General features: G+C 35.3%; 1 protein-coding gene across 2 annotated transcripts in view; it reads left to right on the top strand.

Moving 5' to 3' along the window:
* DPP10 (dipeptidyl peptidase like 10) overlaps window positions 1-26,769 on the top strand; it is a 635,980-nt gene that overhangs the window by 143,807 nt on the left and 465,404 nt on the right. For both annotated transcript variants that reach the window (XM_027055933.2, XM_027055935.2), the window contains exon 2: window positions 1,196-1,310. In XM_027055933.2, coding sequence (XP_026911734.1) covers window positions 1,196-1,310 — 115 coding nt within the window. The remainder of the gene's footprint in view (window positions 1-1,195; window positions 1,311-26,769) is intronic.

The following is a 26,769-nucleotide window of genomic DNA, read 5'->3' as shown; positions in this document are numbered from 1 at the left end:
TGCACGTTCTCTTCTTACATTTATTTAGGGTTTAGTTCTTTACATCCAAAGTATTTATGGCAGAATTGGAAGCCAATATCACTATATGAAAATGTGCTCAATGTTTTAATCCGTGAGTCATAGGAACCCATTTATAATTTACTAAATGTTTGCCATCCTATTTATCTTTGTTTAAAGCAGAGCTGCTCTGAGGCTTGTTGAGTGATCTGTGCACACCTGGTGAACTGGGTACCTTTACATTTTGCTTCATTTGTCTTGCAAAAAAAAATTAGCTAGTTTTGAATTAAAAAAGTCTTTGTTGGGAAGGAGGAAGAGAAGCTAGGAGATGGGGTAGGAAGAAAGAAATGAGAGACTCAAGGTTTTATAAAGTTCATTGCAAAGAAAATCTGGCATTCGTTTCAAGCCAGTGTGGGGTTTGCTTTGCTTTGGGGAGTTATGCTCACACAATTCTAGTCAACAGGGTAGAACACAGATCATCTGAAAAATGAAAAGCTTTACTTGATGTATTGTGAAAGATGCTCAAGTTTATCCTTCCCCATCCATCTTCCTCCTTGCCAATATTAGGCATGCTGCCTAGGGAGAGGATGCTATCAACCACTGATATAGAAGCACTCATTTAATTTAGTTACTACATCCTGTTGATTTTTATGAGTGGTGGGGGAGCCGTTTAAAAAAGACCTGTTGTGTTGACAGATGTGCCCTGCTCTACAGCATGGGGCATTTTGAATGATTTTCCCATCTCTAATCTTTTCCCCCCACTATCCAGTGAGAAAAGTAGTCCACAGTGCTTGGGAAATATTTGTCTAAATCTTTGTCATAGGTTCCATTGTAGTAAGAAAAAAATGTAAGTGGGTGTGCTTTATTTCCAAAATTATTTTGCAGAGTACTTTGGCCATTGTCCTAGTGTTTATAGTCAATGCATTTTAACTCCATCTACATTTTGGACAGCAGGCCTAAAGCTCTGTTGGTTTATCTCTTAGAGAAATAAGATTACCACCCCCCCCCCCCGCAAAAAAGATAGCCATTTATAATATATTCACCTTTGAATAATTAAAGGAGCTACTGAAGAGGAAAAGGATCCTAATCAGCTTTCAAACTGTGATTGTGCCATGCAGTGAATTATTCCTTTATGAATACATTTCTTTTGGAGCATGTATAATTATGAAACTTTTTTTTATTTTTTCTATCTCGGTAGGAACTGGGAAGTAACAGCCCTCCACAGAGAAACTGGAAGGGAATTGCTATTGCCCTGCTGGTGATTTTAGTTGTATGCTCACTCATCACTATGTCAGTCATCCTCTTAACCCCAGGTAATCTGTCTTTATTCCTCTCTTATGATGGTATTGTGGATGATAATTTCACATTCAAATGCCTTAAGAGGGTAGCCATATGTGGTATCTTAAGACACATTAGCACCAGTTGGAATAAAAAAATGCATAACCAGACATTTTGCAAATGGCACCGTAATTCTGTGGTTCAAATACCATGCAAGATATTTTGGGGAAACTGAAATGTAAAATATATACGTTGAGAATGCCAAGGAGATTTTTGGTCTCCATTACTACTTAGAGACTTATGTTTGTCAGTTAATAAATGCAGGGGACATTTGACTTCTATTGTGGGTTGAAGATGAGGGAGTGGAGTCTGGAAGTTCCCATATATAGGTGATACCTCGACTATAATGATGGCGGTGAAGGAGGATTTGAGAGACAATGAGGGTTTGATGAAAAGAGAATGAGCTAAGCCCCTAAGTGCTTCTTTCTTCTGTTCCTTTCTTTCCTTGTAATTTTATATTCCCGTTTCCCCTTGTCTAAAGAACATTGCCAAATTGCCCTTGCAGTGATCTTTAAATTGTGTTCTTTACATTAAAGAATTTAACACTAATATATAAATTATCAGAAGGCTTAATTCCTCTTTGGGGATTATTTCAGTACCCAGAAGTTTTACTGTTCTTTAGTAGGTGCTGATATTGGAAGACAGCAAAAGGCTGCTGACTTTTAAAACTCCCCAAAATATCCTCTAGGAACAAATCCATTTGGTATGCTATGACAACCAGCCCATCTAGCTTCCTCAAAGACTGGACACCCATATATTGCTCAGCATTATAAAAAAAATAGTCATTTTCTGGGGTAGGTAGGATTGAGCTCGTCCAAAAATCAACTGATATAATGAAGTTACAGCCTGTTGTTGAATATTATGTATTTACACTTCATTTCTTGCCCCAGTTTTGTTACTTAGAAGTCCTTAAACATGTTGGACTTATTTCCCATGTACAAAATGTGATTAACAATAACAGCTCTCTTTCAGAGTTATTTAGTCAACTAATTATGGTGTCTAATTATACAAATGACAATATCAATTATTCCAGTATGGTACTTTGTGAAATCTATCATCTTGGTAAAAATATTGGCTTTGAAATATAAATTCCAAAAAATAGTTTGTAATTATTATTTAGCATATAAAGAGACTGAAAAAGAAACTAAGGGAATTGGGGCGGCGGGAAGAAAGCAGAAAGAAAGAGAAAGGAAGAAGGAAGGAACTGAGAGAGAGAGGAAGAGGGGAAGGGAGGGAAAGAGAGAGAAAAAGAGAAAGCAATTCCTTGATAAGAGCTGGCTTATCCAGAATTCTCTTCAGAAACCCTGTCTTATCTGGCTCATTTATACATCTGCAATCCAGTGTAATTGAGCGATGTAATGGCTCTAAGTTGTTGCAGAATGCCAAGAATCTTTGTTAAATGAGAATAAGCTTATGTCTGACATCATGTTTGTCTTAAGCGTCAGAATTTTAATGTAATTACTAAAAAATGAATGAGTTGAGTGTACTGTCTTCTACTGGGGATTCTTAACCAGATGGAGAAATTGGTGCCCTCATGCCTGTGTGTTTCTCTTGAACTTTCTTCCATCTGATTATAGTATGCTTTTCCAGTGATTTCTTTTCTCAGATTTTCTTGTTCCTCTCTGAGGCTATAGTGATACTTGGAGGTCTTTGAATGTTTGATATAAGCAAGACCTTATTGGGTTGGCCACTGAAAAAATCAAACTTCCTCCTCACAACCTTTTTCATGTTGTTCAGTATAAAAACAGTATAGCTGGCATCACTTTGTCATGCACTTATTCTCTATTAAAACAAGGGCTCTGAGCAAGGCACACCTTGGTTTGAGTTCTGGCTCCTAGATTTGTGAAGTTAGCCAGTTATTGAACCTTGTCTGTCATTTCATTCTTCTGTATTATGGGCACAACATATAGTGCCAACTTTACAATGTTATTATGAGGGAGAGATGAGATAATATAATTCAAGTGTTTAGAATAGTATCTAGCACCACCGTTGCTATTCCTCTTAGTATTGCTATTATTCCGTACTTATTGACCACCAGACATGATGCCAAACACTGCATTACATGAGGGAAATGTCTAAGAAAAAATAAAAATCTCTCTGGAATATGGATCTTCTGTGATTTCAAGTTTAAATTATGGCAGGTGGAAAGGGACTAAATATTTAATCGAAGTCAGTCTTTCAGTAGTCTGTGTTTTCATTCATTCATTCATTCATTCATCAGTAATTAATTATGGAGTTCTTACTACATTCTGGGTGCTGTGGGTAGCTGGCCTTGCTCTCTCCTGCTTTCTATCCATCACCTTCAACCCCGCTTTTTCCTAACTACACACATACAACAACCACAAATCCTCAACCCAAAGACTTAATTTCGTATAAGATTAATCACATGTTCAAATGTCTTTGGGTTTTACGGTCATTTTTGTCAAGAATATAATGATACAAAACAGGAGTCAGGTCGCTGGAAAAAGTTTTGCTGCAAGGAATAGTTAAACTGGGTTATGCACTCTCTGTTTGCAAATTCAGAGCCACCAGAGACCTGGGAAATCCTAGAAACTGAAGAAGTAGATAGGTGTAATCAGAGTGGTTAGGAATTTATTTGAGTTATGAACAAGTAAATACCAGCCTAGTTACATGACCTTCATGGTGGGCTCAAACCGAACATAGTGAAATAGAAGGCTGGAGGACTGATAGTTTGTGGCCTAAGATATGAGTCCAAAGCCTTGAATTGCTTTTGCTTTCCTCATGAGACAGGAAAAAAAAAAAAAAAAAAAAAAAAAAAAACCTGCATTTGTTTAATCTCTGGTTCTGAGGACTAGAATGTGCATTGAGACCACTAGTGTAGACTTTGATTCCACACGTGTGTGTGCCTGTGCATGTCTGTGGTCAGAATCTAGTGCTCTAATTACATCATGTCTTTCCTCTTCTGTCAGGTTTGAGACCCCTCTGCTGTACTAGAATAGAACCACAAAGGAAAACACAGAACTAGAAAGTTAATATACAACACCCCCTTCTGTTGTTCCCTTTGTCCACCAATAGTCTCCAAGGCCAGATTACCTGGGAAAACTACACAAGCAGATGGAAACTTTTAACCAGGAAGGGGAATCCATGTCATGAGGGGAAACTATTGATCCATAAATCATTCAGCAAAATAGTAGACCTCGAGAACTAAGGGCTGACTCTAGAACAATCCTTCCAGTAAGAGTGGGGGTTCAGAAATCCATATGCCTTTTATAGCTATAGAATCTGGGGCAAATCACTTATCTCATTTGACATCAGGTGTCTGGTTGAAGAAGAGGGTATTTTTGGTTCACCAGACTATCTAGTGATCTTTTGAGGTTTATTATAGCTCATATATCTATGATCTAATCAAATAACAGCAGTAACAACAACAGAAATAATGGTGGTCTGTTTGGTGACAAATGTAGGAACAGATAAAATCTGGTGAACTCACACTAAGCCTCTTCTACTTTGAAAAAATATTTAATGTTTTCTTTTTGGGTGGGGATTGGAGAGGGAAGAAAGCATACAAAAAGTTATCTAGTCTAAGAAATGATTTAGAAACTATTTTGCTCAAAATAGCATCCCATTTTGGAGGTAAGTGCTAAGGAATGCAAGCCTATAACCAGGGAAACACATGTTCATTGTAATTTTGGTTTGATTGCAAATTTTATTACAGAAGTAATTTGACACAGGTGTCTTAATTTCCAAGCTTGTCAGCAACTTCCCTGCCTGGTGAAGAGAAGTCCTAATTATATTTGAAGAGTGGGTTAACCATTCAAGTATTTCTTTAATAAGTAACTATTTTTGAAAGGAACAAATTATTCACTTCTTTTTTTCTGATTAAAGGGCAGACTTATTTAGATGCATCGATCAAGCCTACATATTTTTTTTGTTTGTATTGAATTAAAAGAGCACCCATGTTTATTTTCAGAATATGTAACTGTAAGATCAATACTTATACTGTGCAAGTATATGAGTGTACATTCATGCTTAGAGTTGTGGAAAACAGTCTTATGTAGCCATGCATGCATTTTGCAGCCTCATATTTATATTGAATATGTAGAATGAGAATGATCATGATCCAGAAACATTTCTTGCAGAATGTAGTTACCCATTGTGACCAGTTTTGAGAGGAGAGACACATTTTATGAGTTAAAATGTGTTTACTGGAGAATATTCTTTAAGCTTTCAATTTGGTTGCCATATTGAGATAGCCACCTGGGTTGACTGTGTATAATCTACCAATTTTTCAGCTAAAGTGGCCTGTTGCCCTTTGCTTGGTGTCTGCAATCAGTCAGTGTCAAAACAGGGTCATCGGCTTAATTTGCCGTCATGGCTGACTAAAGACAACATTGTAAGGCACTGAAATCGTGTCTTCATCATTAGCTGTAGCTCATTAAGCAATTTCCCATTCCTTTAGTACCCTCTTTAGGTGAGCATTCTCGTCTGGTCTTTGCAGGTCTGTCAGAGCAAAAAAGAAAACAAGCATTCACATATAAACTATCGGCATTCATGCATAAGCCATCAGAATTCTGCTTGATCTCAGTTAAACAAGAATTTAATAGGGATCCTCTAGGACCCTATAAACATGCCTTTATTTTCACTTGTAGAAGTATCTCTAATAGTAAGGATTTTACACCAGGCTCAGATGCCCTGTTGGGAAAGAATTTACACATGTTGAGACTGCCACTGTGATGTTAATAGTTAGGTAAATCTTTATGTCAGGTAAGGATTTGATCCATGAAGTTAGGCTCAAAGAGTTCACTATAACCAAGATTTAGGACAGGGAGGGAACCAGAGAAATTTAGACAAAGTTATCCAGAAAAAACAAAACAAAATATAGAAGCAAACCTTTAAGGATGCATACTTGTCTTTGAAGAAATGCCAACTTTCCTATATTTTTCCCCAAAGAGTACATAATCCTATCCTTTATGCCTCATCATACACCAACTTAGAGAAAGTGCAGTTTTCTAGGTAATACAGCTAAGGCCAGGAGAATTTGACTTAGGTGCCTAGTTTGTGGAGAAAGTATAGCAGAGCATGTGATTACGTTGACCTTCAATTCAGACTGCCAAGTTCATGCCCTGGCCTTGATAGGGCGGTAAGACTCTGAGGTAAAGAATTCTTTCTTCCTGTTGTCTTTCTTACACTGCAGGTTTTTTCTTTTTTCTTTTTTCTTTTGTTTGTTTGTTTGTTTGTTTTTGTTTTTAGAAAAAGAACTATCTGACCCTTTGAAAGAAGGCTTAAAAAAGATTAATCTGTTCCTAATTATTAAAAAAAATAATTTTCTAGAAAGCATTTGATATAATTAAGTATTTTATTGGAATGGTGACAGCTGATTAGTTATTGTTATGCAAAAACTCAAAATGAATTTATTCTCATTACTATTATGTTCTACCAAAATAATCGCTCCTGGTTATAGTTAGTTAAAATGTCATGTCATATTATGTTGCAAGCAATCTCTTGGCAGCTGCAATTTAAAAGGTGTCATTTAAGCATCTGACCTGTGTTTTAAAATGTCAAAGCAACAATTAAACTATCCCACTATGCTTTTATGAGAGGGAAATAATGTTTTACAGATTTTAAGATTTGCATTACTCACTTGTAAACATCAACATCAACCAAGATGCAAATTGTTTATTTTATTTTGTTGAATTAAAAAAAAGGAGATATGTTGTATTGATAGTCATAAGCTAAATTGTCTCTGCTTGTTTTTCCAAGAACAGCACAGATGAACCCATTTGAATATGGTATTACCCAGACATAATCAGGCTGCCAGAGAAAAAACAATGGCAGATTCCAGCAGTTTCCCCCTGGATTACATGGGTTATTGTTCCTTTTCTAACAGATTTATCTCTGATGTTGAATGGAAAATAATTTTCTCTGTCATTAATAAAGTAAGGGTAGTTATACTTTTTTGTCTTTGCTTTACAGTTACATTTCTATTTTTAAGTCAAATTTGATTTCTTAGCCTCATCTTTTTATATTGTCTAATCAGATAAATAATGGATTTAGTTTAAATTATGATGTGTTCAATTTTATCAGTCAGAAGAGAATCTGCTTTAACAAGCTACATTTATTATCTGCTTGTTACAAGCCAGATATTGCACTAAGTGCTTTGCATGTACTATTTTATTTATCCTCACACTACTAATGTGAAATAGATACGTTTAATTTATGCCTCTTCTACATTATTCAGTTGAGTCTTACAGGTTACAGTAAATTATCTCTCATAGGACTGGAACATGGAAAAGCTGGATCACTTATGCCAGGGCTTTTCGGCTCTAGCTGGTGTCTTAACCTTTGAATATAGGTTAAGATATATTATTGCACCCATGGCAAGTATAGGCAAGAAACATGTCAGAAAAGAAAGAGAAAAATGAGTTCTGCTTTATTCTGCCCCTGATTTTTTTAAATAAGTGAATTGATTCTGTACCTGCCTTAAAGGGAGTGCACGGCAGAGAAGGAATAAGCTGGGGTAGACAAGGGGTAAATGGGAAGGAAGTGCAGAAGTAAGCATTTGAAAATTATGCATGTCAGGAGCACCTGGGTGCTTAGTCAGTTAAACGTCCATCTTCAGTTCAGGTCATGATCTTGCAGTTCATGAGTTTGAGCCCTGCATTAGGCTCTGTGCTGATAGCTCAGAGCCTGGAGCCTGTTTCAGATTCTGTGTCTCCCTCTCTCTTTGCCCCTGCTCCACTTACACTTTGTATCTCTCTCTGTCTCCCAAAAATAAAAACATTTAAAAAAAACCTGACAGATTCCTTTAAAAAGAAAAGAAAAAGAAAATTATGCATGTCAATTCTGTATAAATTCTTTTTTCAGCTATTATATTTTATTGGAACCTCAATATCCATGATAAAATATAAGTGCCCACTTTCTTTTCTAAACCACATCGTATAACAATTATTTATATGTCACTGTACAACTTTAAATATTTTGTTATATTTTTTCTTTGAAATATAAGTTTTAGAAATTGATAGCCTGGCCTCTAAAAATGGGGGGAACAAGGCAGCCTGATCCCTCAGAAGCAAAGTTTCTTTAAAGGAGGGAGTTGCATTCAACTGCTTATCCCCCTGGGGGAAAAAAGAAGACAACGTTCTTTTTTTTAATCTGCAATTATTTGCCAGGGACTTTAACATCCAGTTCTCTGTGTTTGAACTGTAACTTAAGATCTCCCATCCTAGAGTTCATTCATTAGGTGTGAGAGGAGACTCTGTGAAAACAAATGAAAAAAAACAGACAAATAAAAACCTTAATTAAATAGCCTTTTAAACTAATATCCCAATTTATGCCTTTGTTCATAAAAGTGAAAATTTAGTTGAAACATTTCAGTGAATATTCATAGCTTTGGCCTGTTTTCACCAATATTTCTCTTGTTCTAAGATTGTTCTACTAAGTGTAGGGTCCATTTGAATAAACTCTAGAAAAACTGGAATTATTAAAGTGAGACTTGGGAAACATCTTTATTCATATGGAAGACTTCCTTAAATCTCTGTATTACAATTCTCACTTTGAATATGGCATAGAAGGTCTGTGATCCTAGATTCACAGCTCACCTTGCTTTTCCTGGGACATTATCTGTAATTATGTAACATTAGGAGAACAAGGCCAGTAAGAATACTTTCTTTTTTAATTCTTTTTATGTTTATTTATTTTTGAGAGGGAGACAGAGCCTGAGTGGAGAGGGGCAGAGAGAGAGGGAGACACAGAATCTGAAGCAGGCTCCAGTCTCTGAGCTGTCAGCACAGATCCCGACATGGGGCTCAAACTCTTGGACTGTGAGATCGTGACCTGAGCCGAAGTCGGACACCCAACTGACTGAGCCACCCAGGCGCCCCAAGAATACTTTTTTGCATAGATTATAATTCAACATTTAGGAATTCTTCTTGCTCCAATTATCTTGTCTCTCCCAATCACATTCATTATCTTTATTCTTTGACTCAAAGCCTGGTGTTGAGAACAATTTTTATTTTACTACAGTGCAATTCTCGGAGCGAGTGCCTGGCTGACTCAGGCAGTAGAGCATGTGACTCTTGATCTCAAGGTTATGAGTTCAAGCCCCACGTTGGGCATGGAGCCTGCTGGAAATAAAAATGAAATTCACATTTGAAACTATCAATTTTAAAGTGAACAATCCAGGTCACCTGGGTGGCTCAGTTGGTGTCTGACTTTTGATTTTGGCTCAGGTCATGATCTCACAGTTTGTGGGATCAAGCCCTGAGTTAGGCCCTGTGCTGACAGCACGGAGCCTGTTTGGGAATTTCTCTCTTCTTCTGTCTCTCTATGCCACCCCTGCTCACACTCTCTCAAAATAAATAAATAAACTTAAAAAAAGATAAAGTGAACGATCTATTTACTGTGAATGGCATTTACTACATTCACAATGTGTACAACCATTACTTGCATAAAATTGGAAAATATTTGTATCACCACAAAAGGAAACCTTATGCCCGGTAAGCAGTTACTCCCCATTTTCATCTTCTATCTTCTGGCAGTCACCAATTTGCTCTTGGTCTCTACAGATTTACCTATTGTGAACATTTCATGTAAGTGTGACCAAAAAATATATGATGTTTTGTGTCTGACTTTTTGACTTAACATAATGTTTTAGAGATTCAAAGTTCTTAATTTTGATGGAGTCAGTATATTTGGTTGTTTCTCATGCTTTTTAGTATCATATCCAAGAATCCATTGCAAAATCCAAGTCATAAGGAGTTACTGTTATTTTTTAAGAGAGTTATGATTTTTAAATTATCTCTTTAGATCAATGATTGGTTTTGAGTTAATTTTGGCATATGGTATGAAGTAGGGAATTCAACTTCATTTTTTACGTAACTTAAATTTCTCTTCACACCTTTTGTTGAAGAAATTCTTTTATCTCCACCATATGTTTTTTTTTAATCCTTGTTGATCATCATTGATTATAGATAATATGAATTTACTTGAGGATGTGCAATTTTATTGTTCAATGTGTCTATCCTTGTGCCCACATCACACTGTTATGGTTACTGTAGCTTTGGAGTAAGTTTTCAAATGAGAGTATGAATGGTCCAACTATTTTTTTTTAATTGTTTCGCTATTCAAAACTCCTTACAATTCTATATGAATTTAAAGATTGACTTTTCCATTTCTGCAAAATTAAACAGTTGGGGTTTTGATAGTGATTGTGTTGAATATGTGAATCACTTTGGGTAATACTGCCATCTTAGAAATACTAGTTTTCCAAGTGACAAACACAAATTGTCCTTCTATTTATGTCTTTGATTTCTTTCAGCAATACCTTGTAGTTTTAAATGTGCAAACCTTTAACTCTTTGGTAAAATTTATTCTCAAGTATTTTATTCTTTTGGATGTTAGAGTAAATAGAATTGATTGTTTAATATCCTTTTTAATTTTTTCTTTCTTTCTGTCTTTCTTTCTTTCTTTTTTTTTTTTTTTGGATTGCTCAGTCCTGGTGTATACAAATACAACTAATTGTTGAGTGTTGATTGTGTACCCTTTAACTGTGCTGAATTAACTTTTTAGCTCTGGTAGGTTATTAAAGACTCTTTGGGCTTTTCTGCGAATATCGTTTCTTTTTTTTTCCTTTCTAAATTCACTCCATTTTATTTCTTTGCCTTGTCTAATTATTCTGGCTGGATTCTAGTATAATGTTGAATAACAGCAATGAAAAATGAACATCCTTTTCTCATTTCTGATCATAGGGCTAAAGCTTTCAGCCTTTCATCATTGACTATTGTCTTAGCTCTGGGTTTTTCATAGATGACCTATTTCATGTTGAGGAAGTTTCCTGCTATTCCTAGGTTTTTTTTTTTTTAATATTTTCATAAACAAAGAGTGATGGATTTTGTCAAATGCATTTTAACATCAATTCAGATTATTGTGTTTCTCCTTTTTCCCCCCCTATTATGTGTTGTTACATGGTTGATCTTGTTTTGTTGAGTTACCCTTATATTCCTGGGGTAAATCTGTCTCATTAATGATACATAATCCTTTGATATGCTAAAATATTTGATTTGTTAATTGAAAAAAATTCTATCATTCCCTGCTGGAATTGCATTGAGCATTTTTGCATCTATGTTTATAAGGAATATTGATATATTGTCCTTTCTTATGTTGTCTTTCTGGATTTGGATCAGGATAATTCTAACTTTACAGAGGAAATCAGTAAGTATTCCCTCCTCTTTGGGTTTTTAGAAAAGTTCGAGAAGCATTGATGTTAATTTTTTAAATGTTTTGTAGAATTCACAAGGAAAGTCATCTACTCCTGTGTATATTTTTTATCGGGAAGTTTTGCATTACTGATTCAACGTCTTGTTTTAAATCTATACAGAGTTTCTGTTTCCTTTTGAGTCAGTCTGGTAGTTTGTGTGTTTCTAGAAATGTGCTCATTTTATCAGGTTATCTGATTTGTTGGTATGCAATCAATCATTCATTGTATTCTCTCACAATCCTTTTCAATTTTGTAAAATTGGAAGGGAACGCTCCCAGTTTCATATCTGACATTGTTTGCATGTTATTTTTTTCTTTGTCAGACAAATATATGTCAGTTTTGTTCATCTTTTTAAAGGAACAACTTTTTATTTTGTTGATTCTCTCTATTGTTTTGCTCTTTCTACCCCCCCCCCCCACTTCTTTTTGTGTAAAGTTAGGTCACTGATTTAACTTCTTTCTTTTTTAATGGAGATGTTTCTGGCTATAAATATCCTTTTGAGAAATGTTTTCACTGCATCCCATTAAGTATTGGTATATTGCATTCTCATTTTCATTTGTTCCAAAGTATTTCCTAATTTCCCTTTAGATTTCTCCCTTGAAATATTTCTTCTTAAGAGTGTGTTGTTTAATTTCCTTATATAGGTGAATTTTCCAGTTTTCTTTCTGCTATTGATTTCTAGTTTCATTCTACTGAATTCAGAGAAGACACTGAATGATTTCAATATTTTTAAATTTATTGAGACTTGTTTTATGGTCTAAAATATGGCTTGTCTTGGAGAATATTCCATGTACTTTAAAATAATGTATTGAAAATAATGTATATATGTTTATATATATATACATATATATAAGATTTTTATAACACACACAACGTATATATTTAAAATGTCTCCTTATTAATAGTGTTGTTTAAGTCCTATATTTTCTTATTAATCTTCAGTCTAAACTTTGTATACATTCTTGAAAGTGGGCTATTGAGATCTCTAATCACCTTTGAAGACCTATTTCTTCATTTCTGTTGACATTTGATTCACATAATTTGTGATTCTGTTATTTGGCTCTGGTATCATTGTTCTTGTTATAACTTTTGGGTATAACAGTTTTCAATATGTGATGTCTTTATTTGCCACAACAATTTTTGACATAGTTTATTTTTTGTGATAATAGTAGAGCCACTTCTGCTCTCTTTCATTTACTGTCTCTATGGAATATCTTAATCCATCCATTCACCCTCAACCTATTTTTGTCTTTGGATCTAAAGTAAGCATAACAATTTTTTTCAATTCAATTCTGCTGTTCTCTGCCTTTTGTTTAGAGAGTTTAATTCATTTACATTTAAAATAATTGCAACAAAGGAATTACTTCTTCAATTTTACCATTTATTTTGTCTATGTATTTTACCTTTTGTGTTTCTTAGGTCCTCCAATACTACCTTCTTTTGTCTTTGATTGATATTTGCTTTACTCTTTTGAATTTTATTTTATTTTTTTAGATTTTCTTATGGTTACCTTTGGTATGACTATAAATAAATTTATACAAATTATTTTGAATTGATGCCAACTCAACATCAATAGCTTACATAAACTGTATTTTTATATGGCTTCGCTTTCCCTCATATTGGTTTTATTGCAGATTACATATTTTATACATTCTGCACCCTTTAACATAGATTTTTAGTTATTTATTCATGCATTTGTCTTTTAAATCATATAAGAAATATAGAGAGACATTCCAAACCTAATATACAACAATTTTCGCTTTTATATTTAACTATGTAGTTACCTTTACTGGAGTTATTTTTTAACCTGACCTCAAGTTACTACTGCCCTCTTGCTTCATCCTAAAGGAATCCCTTTAACATTTCCTGGATGCCAAATATACTTGTTGTGACCTCTCAGATTTTGTTAATCTTGGGAGGTTTTAGTTTCTCTCACACAATTTTGAAGGATAGTTTTGCAGGATATAGAATTTTGGGTTGACAGCTTTTTCTTTCAGCACCTTCATAATGCTGTTTCATTCCCATCTGGCAACATAGTTTTTGACCAGAAATCTGCTGTTAAACACATTGAAGATCCCCTGTATGCAATTTGGTTCTCTCTTGCTGCTTTCAAGATTGTATATTTGTCCTTTGCTTTGACAATTTGATTATAATATGTCTCAGCCTGGATCTCTCTGTGTTTGTCCTTTTTGGAGACTTTAAGCTTCTCGAGCATATAAGTGCATGTATTTTTGTCAAATTTGGCAGATATTTGGCCATTATTTCTTCAAGTATTCTTTCTTTCCTTTCGTTCCTCTCCCTTTTGGACTCCCTTTGCTCATAGGGTGATATGCTTAATGGAATTCCACATGTCTCTTAGGTGTTATTGGTCTATTTTCTTCTTTGTGTTCCCCAGGCTATATCATTTCAGTTAACCTAAATTCCAGTTCACTGATTCTTTCCTTTGTCTCCTCATATCTTCTATTTGAAACCTCTAGAAAGTTTTAATTTCCATTGTGGTGCATTTCAGCTTTAGAATGTCTGTGGATTAAAAAAATTCTTTCTCTTAAATGGTATTCTGTCTCTCTCTCTCTCTCTCTCTCTCCCTCTCCACACACAAACACACACACACAAACACACACACACACACACGCACATTGTTCTCTTGGTTTCCTTTAGCTCTTTGTCCAGAGTTTCCTTTAGTTCTGTGAGTATATTTAAGACAATTGATTTAAACTCTGTCTAATAAGTGTCTTTTCTGTGCTTCCTCAGGGGAAATTTCTGTTAATCTCTTCTGTGAATGGACTGTAGTATCTTGATTCTTTTCATGATTTAAATTTTGTATTAAAAACTATACATTTTGATTTTGATAATGTGGAACACTTTTTTTTTTAATTTTTGAGAGAGAGAGACAGACAGACAGGCAGAGCATGAGTGAGGGAGGGCAAAGAGAGAGGGAGACACAGAATCCAAAGCAGGCTCTAGGCACTTGAGCCACAGCCTGCGAGATCAGGACATCTGATGGTTAACCAACTGAGCCACCCAGGTGCCCCTGGAACACTTGATACATGATTTTTTCAACTCTTCAGAGCATATTTTTGTTATATGCTGTAGGCTGTAGCTGTTTTTGTGGTTGTTTAGTTGACTTTTTGGATGTATTTTGAAAAGTCAGTGTTCTCTGTCATATGTGGTCTCTGAAGTTTCTATTCCTTTAGCTTGTGTTCGGCTAGTATTTTTACAAAGAATTCCTTGAATGCTAGGATCCAAATAAACTCTCCCATTCTTTCAGATTAGTTCTGTGATGGGGCAATTATTCAGTATTTATTTGTAGCTCTGCCTTAGCCTTCATTTCCTGTTTGTATTAAGCCTAGAGTTTAGCTGGAGGCAAAACCCAGGGTCTTCTCAGGTCTTTTTTTGAACATGCATCCTGCCCTGGGCATGCATGTGTTTTTCTGAATTTCCCAGTATATGTAGACACTTCAGTGTCTAATTACTCAAAGGAAAGCTCTTCCCAGCTTCCTTCTCTAGCCTGAATGCTATATTTTAGGCCTTAACTGTATCTTTTTTCCCCAGGCAGCCAGGCTTATTCATTTGTCTTGTAATGTTTTTGAGAATATCCGCTGATTTTCTGTGCTGAGTTTTCTGGATCAGGTGTAAGAAAAATAAATACCCCAGGTCAGTCCTTCAGGGAACCCCAGGCAGGTCAGAGCAGACAAAAAGTGTTTTGAGAAAGCATCTACTCTGCTTCCTCCAGAACCCAGGGACCGGGGTCCCATACTCTACATTCAGACTGTTAACTTAAAGATCACCACTGAGCCAGGGAAGGGTTTGGAGTAATGCCAAAGAAAAATGCCACAATGCTTTTCTTTTTTTTTTTTTTTAAGATTTTTTTCTTTTTCTTTTTTCTTTAACGTTTATTTATTTTTGAGACAGAGAGAGCATGAACAGGGAAGGGGCAGAGAGAGAGGGAGATACAGAATCTGAAACAGGCTCCAGGCTCTGAGCTGTCAGCACGGAGCCCGGCGTGGAGCTCGAACCCACAGACTGTGAGATTATGACCTGAGCCGAAGTCGGCCGCTTAACCGACTGAGCCACCCAGGCGCCCCGCCACAATGCTTTTCTACTGTTTTTAAGTTCCCTTTTTCTTGATGCCGTGTTTGCTAGGTTGTTGTGAACCTCTGACTCTTTTCCAGAGTTCTGAAAAAGCTTATTCTGACAGTTTTGCTTCTTCTTCTTCTTTTTTTAAAATGTTTCTGTGAGGAAACAGCCTCTTAGAGCTGCCTACTCCTCCATGTTCGTTGATATCGCTTTGTTGACAAATTCTGCTGGTGTGGTTTTCATGTGCATTGGCGTCTGTCTGTGATTAACCTGAGTTCCTTACTATATTTGAAGCCTTCAAGCATAGAGTTTATAACTTTATCACCTACACAATTCCCTACACTTACTATACCAGTAAATGTTGACCAGTGACAAATTTATCCATTTAGTCCCTCTTGCATTACAAATTAGAGAATGTAAGAGAAGTATTTTGTGAAAGTTTGTGAAGACGAAATACAATAGAGCACACTCATTAAATCTAATTATATCATCAAATTAAAAAGAAAATGCACAACAGTAGAGACCTAGAATATTATGTACTATAAACTTAGCAGTTTGAAATATAGGCTAAAATAAACTTAATAAAATACATAATGAAGTACACACAGTAGAGCTTAGTGTAGGGCATTCTAACAGATTTTTGAGGACCCAAAAAATTCTTTTTGGGCTTTTGAATTCTGTCAACATTTACTGAGTTAGAAAATAAAATTTAATTGCTGAGGTTTTTTTCTAAATTGATTAATTCACATAAAATGGCAATGATAAAACTATACATGTAAATATACATAACATGTAATAAAAATAGCTATATTTTTCAGAACAAACAAAAAATATAACAGCATTATTTTTTATTTTTTGCAAATTTGTTTAATGCCTGGATGAAAGACATTAGGATTTTCATATGTGCCCTGTGTTAATTCTTTTGCAGTAGGTTGTTTTGGTTGACATATATGAAGAATCATGGCCTCATAACTAGTTAGAAATGAAAGATGTAGTTTAATAGCTTTTACATAATTGTAGATGTCCTTGTTTGACCCTTCCTGAAAACTTAACAAATGATTGATTCTTGAAGGTTAGTTGCCATGTGGAATCTGAAAATACGTCAATAAAATATCAGTACTTTGCTACATTTAAACCCATCAGTCACCTTTTACTTTAAAAGGATCTCTTACCTATGCATGATTCTAAGCATTGTGCCTTGGACTTTTGCAAAATATGAGTTCACTGAGTTATGCCAATTTTCCAAATGTTGGTGGGGTTTGTTCTATAACATAAAATCAAAACAAAACAAAAACATAGTTAACATCACTGATGGTACAACTTATGAATCTCGCTAGAAAAGTTTTGGGAAGCTTTCACACTCAAGGGAGAGGACAACCCTTCCAAAATGCAAATATTTGCTTGAAAGTTTAAATTTTATAATTTGTAACAGCCACTTGTGTTTGGTTTTTGTGTGTGTGTGTGTGTGTACGTGCATACATGTGTGCTTTATATGAGAGGTTCATTTCATTTTGAAGGCAAACATTTGCCAGACACAGGTATCCTTTACTCTCTGAAAGTTGGCATTGTGTGACTTTGTTTTTGTGAAAAAATTTACATTAGTACAGTGTAGAAGTGCAAATCCCCTTTGGATTTCTTTTGGTTAGCAAAAACAGATAGTGATGTAGGACTTCAATAAAAGTGGAAGTGGTATAATGTGATGTCTCAGAAGGCAGGGGATGCTCTTTGCTTTTACACCGTTTCAGCTTACAAAGTTTTCATAGGGATGGTCTACTTTCAGACAGTGAATGAAACCTATATTTTAATCTGAAGTCATTGTTATTCATTACTTCCATTAAATTCATGTTACATGAAGAAAAAAAAAGTGGTTAGTTGAGCACAACCAGCTGCTGCCAAGATGTTTTTCCTTGAGACAACTTCCAAGTTGATGCACAATGGAAGTGTTTTTGTTTTCATTGTTTTTAAGTTTATTTATTTCTAGAGAGAGAGTGTGATAGAGAGCAGGGGATAGGCAGAGAGAGACACGAAAGAGAGAGAATCCCAGCAGGCTCTGCCCTGTCAGCGCAGAGCCCAGTGCTGGGCTTGATCATACAAACCATGAGATCATGACCAGAGCGGACATCAAGAGTCAGACACTTAAGCGACTGAGCCAACTGGGTACCCCTATTTTTGTTTTTGTGTACTTCAGGTTTACTACACAGATATTAAAAAGATCTTAATAGGGGCGCCTGGGTGGCTCAGTCCGTTAAGCTTCCGACTTCAGCTCAGGTCACGATCTCGCGATCCGTGAGTTTGAGCCCCGCGTCGGGCTCTGGGCTGATGGCTCAGAGCCTGGAGCCTGCTTCCGATTCTGTGTCTCCCTCTCTCTCTGCCCCTCCCCCGTTCATGCTCTGTCTCTCTTTGTCTCAAAAATAAAAATAAAATGTTAAAAAAATTAAAAAAAAAGATCTTAATAGTGATACTGAATACAATTATCATTTTTATAACTGTATCAAGAAATTCTCAAGTGAAACTGAATTTTTTTTTAATTGAGCACATGTGGAAGTAATAGTGTTGGCTAACGATAAAGTGCTCAGAATTGCACCCTGCATTGGTTTTGTACCAAGGGTGAAAATTTCAACCCAGTGTAAGGGGAAGACAATGCTGTCATAGTATTGTGTATATAATTTGAGTTTAGGACCCATTTTCACTAGTTGTTCACAAATTATACTGTGTAGATAAAGATAGGAAATCAAAAGGTACTCACAGTTATGTAACTGGAATAAACAGTGTACCTGAGAGAAGAACTTAAACACGTCTATAGAGGAGCCCAAGGGCTCAAAGTAGAACCATAGCACTTCAGGGTTAAAAAAAAAAAAAAAAGACATTATTTCAGAGAGAGAGAGAGAGAGAGAGCGCATCATTGCATAATTTTCTCAACTGTGAAAAGGCTTTGTTCAAGTATATTTCTCATATTTAGCTTTTCTACTCAAATTCAGGAGATGTTAATTTGAAAAAGGTCTCAAAAAGAGGTTTGAGAATGATTAGCATTTTGAATAATTGACCAATTTGACTAATTAAACCTATGAGTAAATCCTAAAGCTCTTGGTTTATTTATTCAAGAGATGACAGTTTTGAGGTAGCATTTAATAAGTCCTTCAGAACCTGGAAATACATTCTTTATTTGATGAGCACTTAGAGTCTCTGCTGAAAACAAGAGAAAGTTGAGCAAAATGTAACAGAAACTAGGGGATCTCAGAGATGCAAGCTGCTTCATAGGCCATGTGTGTGTATGTGCATGCCAGTGTGTATGCATAGTATTTCCAATTATATATGAAGAGGTCAAAAATATGCTAAAGCAGAGCCGTTCTGATTTTAGAGTTCTGACCATGTAACCCCTGTCCTTCCCCTTCCAATCTCTGTCCTAAGAGAACTTAAGGACTTTCTAGAATACACCTGACAGTGGTGTCATTTGCCCCAACCTTTTCTCTTTACAAAGAGGAAACTGATACCTGAATAGACTGAGTGCTAATGCCATGGGAATACATGCTAATCAAGGGTGGAATAGAACTAGATTACAACCTCCTAGCTCTAATGACTGTTCTTGAAGCCTTATTGCTTTTTCTTGTTTGAGAACAGAGAATGGGAGAATAGGTCCAAAACTGTGTTGGGAACCTTAGAAAAGGTGAATGCATCATAGGAGGCAAATTTTTTGCAATTGTACTTGTATTTCATAGTTAATGTAAAATTCCTTAAAATCCCTTCCATGTATGGTAAAAGGGGCAGGGTGGGGATGGGGAAGAAGGAGACACATAAATAAATATGGATTATCTTATTTATCAGCTGTCTTCTTCATTCTATTCAGTATAGACACAGCTTTGGTCATAGTTTGGTAACTTTTCACATAGCTGATTTTTAATATGTATTTTAAAAATAATATGGCTTTCTGGGGCACCTAGGTGGCTCAATTGGTTGAGTGTGTGTCTTAGGCTCAGGTCATGATATCGTGGTCTTTGAGGTTGAGTCCCCGCGTTGGGCTCAGAACCTGGAGCCTGCTTCGGATCCTGTGTCTCCCTCTCTCTTGTCCCTACCCTGCTCATGTTCTTTCTCTCCCTCCCCCCCCCCCTCTCTCTCTCTCTCTCAAAAACTAAATAAACATCTTAAAAAATAAAAAAAATAATAATAATATGGCTTTCTACATGAAAGCCACATGCTAGAAATAGACTCAAGAAGGAACAAACAGTCATTGGAACATAATTGGATTAGGGAATAAATTCAATTAGAAGAGTTTATATTAGTAGACTTTATAAGATACCAGGTTAATCTGATTCAAAAGTAGTTCTAGATGTTAAAATTAATGAGGAATTGACTGGCCTCTTTGTTCAAGAAACTTAGCTATTGCCACAAGATGTTAGAATAAGAAAAGGCAAAAGAAAGAGATCTGGAAGTAAATTCCTGGCATGCTAGAAGGAACAGAGGTCGTTTTCTGGGACCATAAAACAGGTGTTATGTGATGCACTATTTTTTTTTTTTTGGTGCTTCTGCTTCAGTGGATGAATTGATGTTCACAGTAGTAAGAGACAAGCTGCTTGAAGTGTCCTTCACTGAAAAGAATAATGTATTATTTGTGATTCATATTTTTGACTTCATGGATTCAACATAGTTCAGTGTCCTTCCTCCAAAATAGACCTTTGAATGAAATGAACATTTTATCTTTTTTTTTTTTTTCATGAATTACTAGAAGAAACTCAACTGTACTTTTGGTAGAATAGATCTGAGAATATACATTTTGAAACATGTTTGCTTAGGGAAACAACTGTGAGAGGTGAAGATATTCCGAAAGAACAAAAAAAATTTTTAGGTTCCAAAATTTTTATTTTTATTTTTATTTTTTTTTAGTTTTTACTTATTTTTGAGAGAGACAGAGGCAGAGTGTGATCAGAGGAGGGGCAGAGAGAAAGGGAGACAGAATCTGAAGCAGGTTTAGAACTGTCAGCACAGAGCCTGACATGGGGTTCAAACTCATAAACTGAGATCATGGCCTGAGCCGAAGTCTGATGATCAACCAACTGAGCCACCCAGGTGCCCCCTGAAATTGAAAATTTTAAAGGTACTTCTTATTAACCAATACATTTTGTTTTTATTTTTTTTTGGACTTATACATGTTAATGTTTCAATCATAATAATGACAGTGACTGACTTTAAGTGAATTGAATATTTTGCCTAATGATTTTCATGTATTTATTTATGTAAATACATTTATTTAAAAAAAGCAATAGGTGTAACTTGTGACACATCTTGTGATTTTTTTTCCTGTTCTAATAATGTGTTCTTTTTTTCATCAAATTTACATTATGAACTATCTAATTCTTTAACTGAGAGTTAGTAAATGTTTATTCATTTTCTGGGTAATGAATGAGGACACTTTAAAAAGAATTTGGGATTGTGTATCTGATCTCAAATGACATAAATTTTGACAACATTTAGTCTGCTGTATAGTGTTTCAGCATCCTAATGAAAGAAAAGAATGGGGGAAAACTAGAAAGTAAGAGGGTAAGTAATGCTACAGCTGTTAGGTGGTAAAACAAAACTTTTAAATTCTGTCGACTGGTTAGGAAATGTACAAACAACAGATATTTTGTCTAGGTCTGGAATTTAGCAATGACTCTAATGATTTTTATTCTGTGTTTTCAACTAGTTTTATAAGGAGGTGTGGAAGGGATATTATCCTTTCAATGAACTTTAAAAATTTACCCATGTTTCACATTGAAATGCACCAAAAGAGTAGCCCGAACTGATTGACACTAAACACAGAGAATGAGAATAACCTGTAAGACTAAATAGAGATTTAAACAGCGTGGTGGGAAATGCAGGTGGTGGTACACTGGTCATCTGGAGAGAAGAGAGAGTCACAAGAACAGAAAAGGAAAATGGCTTTGTAATTCTCATGGGTAATTCTGAGTAACTGCCAGAGTAGATTTTCCTTTTTATTAGTATTTTAACAGGAAATTATTTCAAATAGGATTTCAATTAAAAGAAACATTTCTGAACCTCTGATGTGGAGAGTAAACTAGATAAAAAGTAACACAATTGGTTTCTATAAAGAGAAACCAAGAACTGAAAGTCATAAATTAGTTTTTCTTCAATCCAGTACTAAAGAACTTTGTTTTCTCTTCTAAGATTATGCAGTCAACTTATTCCAAAGGGCCATTTAAAAAGCAAGATTGGATTTTTGGAAGAAAGCACACACATACCGGTAGCCGTCTATGATCTTGAATGACAGACTAGAGCAGAAAAAAGAACATGATATGAATTATTTTATGTCAGTTCTGTCATTGCATTCATGTTGCCAAAGCTGAGTATTTTAGCTAAGATTCTGTATCTTGTAACAATTTAACAAATGATTACTATGTTTCTAATTCCTTTGTTATTTGAGAATAGTTGACATACAAGGTTACATAAGTTTCAGAAGTAAATCTTTGTGATTTGACAAGTTTCTATATAATGCTGTGTTCCCCACTGATGTAGCTACCATCTGTCCCTTTACATCCCTACTACAATATCATTGACTTTATTTTTCATGCTGTGCTTTTTTTTAATTGAAAAAAAAATTTCAATGTTTATTTGCTTTTTGAGAGACAGAGTGTAAGCAGGGGAGGGGCAGTGAGAGGGAGACACAGAATTCAAAGTAGGCTCCAGGTTCTGAGCTGTCAGCAAAGAGCCTGACGTGGGGCTTGAACTCACGACTCACAAGATCATGACCTGAGCCAAAGTCAGATGCTTAACCAACTGAGCCACCAAGGCATCACTCTCATGCTGTGCTTTTTATTCCTGGGCCTTATTCATACCATGACTAGAAGCCTATTTCTGCCGTTCCCCTTTACCTATTTTACTTACCCCCTCACTCCTCTGTTCCCCTGTCCTGTTGTGATTTTGGTTATCCCTTGTGTCTCAGTGCATTTTTGTGCTGCTCTTCATAATTATAACTATAATCATAGGGTCCTACTTGGTTAACCAGTACTTAGCATTTTACTAGCAACTGTTAACATATATTAGGTTTACAGACTTGCACACATGTTTACACACACACACACATACACACACACATACATGCATGCACACATTAGAGAGGTAGCTCCTATTTAGTGGCAAAGTAACTAGAGTTATGTGACCCAGTACTTTATTTGTGAAAAATAAGGGCTATGAGACGTGTGGATATTAAGTAATATTTTTTATCTTAGGAACAGGTAGTGATTTCAGAATTTTGTTTTATGAAAATGTATTAAGAAAGAAGTTTTACATGAGGAAGTCATCTCTTAAAATTATTTATATTCTGTTACCATTTTCCTTCTGACTTAGCTTCTCAGTGTTCCTTGTGAATGATCAGCACGAATGCGTGTTGTCCATGATTCTTTGTTGCAAAGTGTGGGCTTTGTGTTCACATACAGAGACAATTGTTAAAATGTGTGAAATAATAAGATTTCTCTGGACCATTCTAACATAAATCAGGTTCCTAAGAAATCAGATACTAATGTGGGTTATAAATGTGTGCTGATGGGGTGTGGTTGGAAATGCTCCTGAAGTTGTAACACTAAATAGCATGCAACAGTGAGCAGAGGGTTAAGCTGGAAATTTCCTGACATGTTATAGGCCAATGTCTTGAAGAAAACAAACAGAAAACCCTACTTTTTAGTGAGTGCTGTGGTATCACTCTCTCTGAGAAAAGAGAAGGACTGTGGCAATGGTACTTTCTCAGATAAGTTGGACTAGAAAGGAATTCTAGTAAGTTCTGGGGAGGGTATGCTAAGTAGTTGAATTTCAATTTGAACAAGGGTTCTTGTGGGTAAAAGACATTAAGGATATTAAAATAACATTTATATAATTGTGTATCATCTTTTTTTTTAAAAAAAGATCTAACTGATACAGTATTGAAGAGGATGAGGAAATAAAACTTATTTTGAGAGACAGTATAACTTGAGTAAGTTGGAAAGATAAGATACAGATTCCAGTTTCAGTCCTGCCTCTTACTAATCGCGTAGACCTTTGTCACATTTAACCTTACTCAGCTCAGTTTCCCCTGTGGAATGAAGATACCCAATAGGGTTTGGAGGGCATTTGTAAAGAGGAATATTAATTTTAAAAGAATAACACCCCAAAATATTATGAAGATACTTGAAGAGAGAGGAGATGGAGTATAGAAGTGAGTTTGAGAAGTTTATAGGTGGAAGATGTCTTTATTCCAGGACTGAAAAGAATTCAAGAGACCTTAGGGATTGTGCCTGGAAGCTAAGGTAAATTTAAAGAAAGGAATAAACAAATAAAGGGGAAAAAAGAAGTATATAGTTCATTTTCTAAGTAATGATGGAAACCAAAGTAATCCTTAAAACACACCTCTCTCTCTCTCTGATTATTGTTTAAAAGAAAGATTAATTACAATAATTTGAATTACTTTGATAAGTTGATTTTAAAATAAACTCCAGGTTCAATTGCAGTTAAAAGAAAAATTCCTATGGGGCACCTGGGTGGCTCAGTTGGTTAAGCGTCCAACTCTTGATTTTGGCTCAGGTCATGATCTCACAGTTCTGTGAGTTCAAGCCCTGCATCGAGCTCTGCCCTGACAGCATAGAACCTGCTTGGGTCTGCCTCCCTCTCTATCTGCCCCTCCCCCACTTGCTCTTTTTCTCTCTCTCAAAATAAATTGTAAAAAAAATAAATTAAAAAAGAATAATTGTTATTAAATATATTAATTTACTGAAGGTCAGAGAATAAAAGTTCAAAAATATTTAATACAAATATTCAACTGTTAACTGATTTGTATGACACAAAATGGAAAAACAATGGGTCATCTCATTTCATTCATCAATAGTGATCTAAACATTTAAGTAAAGATTTTGCATATTAACCTAGCAGTATATAATAATAATAATTCACTTGGCCAATTGAGCTTTGTTATAGAGATAGAAAGTGGCTGAAATTCGGAATTTCATTTATACAACTTTTATATCAATGCATTAAAAGGGGAAAATGTTTATATGTAAGAGGCTGAAACTGTATAATGATATAGTAATAATTTCAAATAAAAATTCAAACTGACATAGTAATAAAAACATTACCTAAGAAAGGTAGAGATTCCTTACTAAAATTCTAGAAAAATTATTTTATTCAATAATGACATATTAAGATATATAGAAATATTAAGCTCTTTTTTTAGAAGAAAAAGATAGGTGTATCATTACTACCATTATTATTCAACATTGATTTGACATTCAACATAATGGAATAATTCACTAAAATGAAAAGCTGCTTTTAGCAAATGGTGCTGGAGATACTGGGCATCCAGTAGACAAAAACTTAAAAGAAATATAAACCTCAAACTAATTCTCACACCATCTGCAAAAAGTAACTCAAAGTGCATCAGGAGCTTACATGTAAAATATGACCCTGTTAGAAAAAAGAAATGTAGGAGAAAATCTTCAGGACCATGAATAGGTGATGCACTCCTGGTTTTGACAGCAGAAACATCATTTATAAAAGGGAAAACTAATTAAAAAATTGGACCACATTGATTTAAAAGCCTTTTCTCTGGAGAAGTCCTTTTTAAGAAAAGGAAAAGACAAGATAGAGACTTGGAAGAAATGTTTGAAATTAAAATATCTGACAGATGATCGGTATCTAGAATAAAGAACTTTCTAACTCAACAGTTCAGCCAACACACAAACAAAAACAATCCAGTTAGAAACAGACAGAGGGCATTAACAGACATTCCATTAAAAGAGATACACTGTTTACATTCACATTAATTCACATTAAAAGGTGTTCATCAGCTCTTAGGGAAATGCAAATTAAAACCACAATAGATATCATTACAATTATATGACAATAGCTAAATTAAACACACACACACACACACACACACACACACACACACACACACACACACACACATTGTGGCAAGAATGCAGAGGAACTGGATCTATATATTGCTGTTGAATATGCAAAATAATGCAACTACTCCAGACCAGAAAAACCTATGGTATTTTCTGGCAAAACTGAACATATGCTTACCGTGTGACTAAGTAGTTGCACACTGTGGCATTTATCCCAAAGAAAGGACAATTTATTGTCATACAAAGCCTGTTAAACAATGCTCAAAGGGGCATCTGGTGGCTCAGTTGTGCATCTGGCATGCTTTGGGCTCAAGTTGTGATCCCAAGGTCATGAAATTGAGGCCCACATTGGGCTCCTGAGCATGGAGTTTGCTTAAGATTCTCTTAATGTCTCTCCCTCTGCCCTTCTCCCCCACCTGTACTCTCTTTATCTCTCTAACATTAAAAAAAAATGCTCATAGAAGCTGTAGTCCTAATAATTCAAAAACTATAAAGGACAACCCAGATGTATGTCAACAGGTAAGTGGTTCAAGAAACTGTAGTACATTTGTGCCCTAGAATATTACTCAGAGATAAAAAGACACAGAGTACTGATACACTCAACAACTTAGGTGGATCTTAAGGGAATAATTTTGAGTGAAAAAAAAATTTCAAAAAGCTTGCATATTGTATGATCCTTTTTACCTAGTATTCTTGAAAAAACAAAATTGCAGAGATGGATAATAGATTAGTGTTTGTCAAATGGTTGCAGAGGGAGGCCATGGTAATAAAAGTACAGTTCTATCTAATGATAGAACTGTTGAGTATCTAACTGGTGCTGGTTATATATGATAAAATTGCATAGAGCCAGAGACACTCACACACACACACACACACACGTACATAAATGAATGCATGTAAAATGTGAAATCTATCTGAATAATTTTGGTAGAGTATATAAATATCAATTTTTCTGATATTGATTATGCAAGGTGTTGCATGTTATTGAGAGGAACTGGATGAAGTACATAAAGAATTTTCTGTGTTATTTCTTTTTTTAAAAATTTTTTAAAGTTTATTCATTTTTTTTGATAGAGACAGAGTGTGAGTGGGGGAGGGGCAGAGAGAGAGGGAGACACAGAATCCGAAGCAGACTCCAGAGTCAAACTGACAGCACAGAGCATGATGTGGGGCTTGAACTCACGGACCGTGAGATCATGACCTGAGCTGAAGTTGGACGCCCAACCGACTGAGCCACCTAGGCACCCCTGTCTGTGTTATTTCTTAAAACTGCAT

The sequence above is a fragment of the Acinonyx jubatus genome, chromosome C1, assembly GCF_027475565.1.
Source record: "Acinonyx jubatus isolate Ajub_Pintada_27869175 chromosome C1, VMU_Ajub_asm_v1.0, whole genome shotgun sequence".
NCBI lineage: Eukaryota > Metazoa > Chordata > Mammalia > Carnivora > Felidae > Acinonyx > Acinonyx jubatus.
This window is presented reverse-complemented; position numbering and strand designations above follow the sequence as displayed.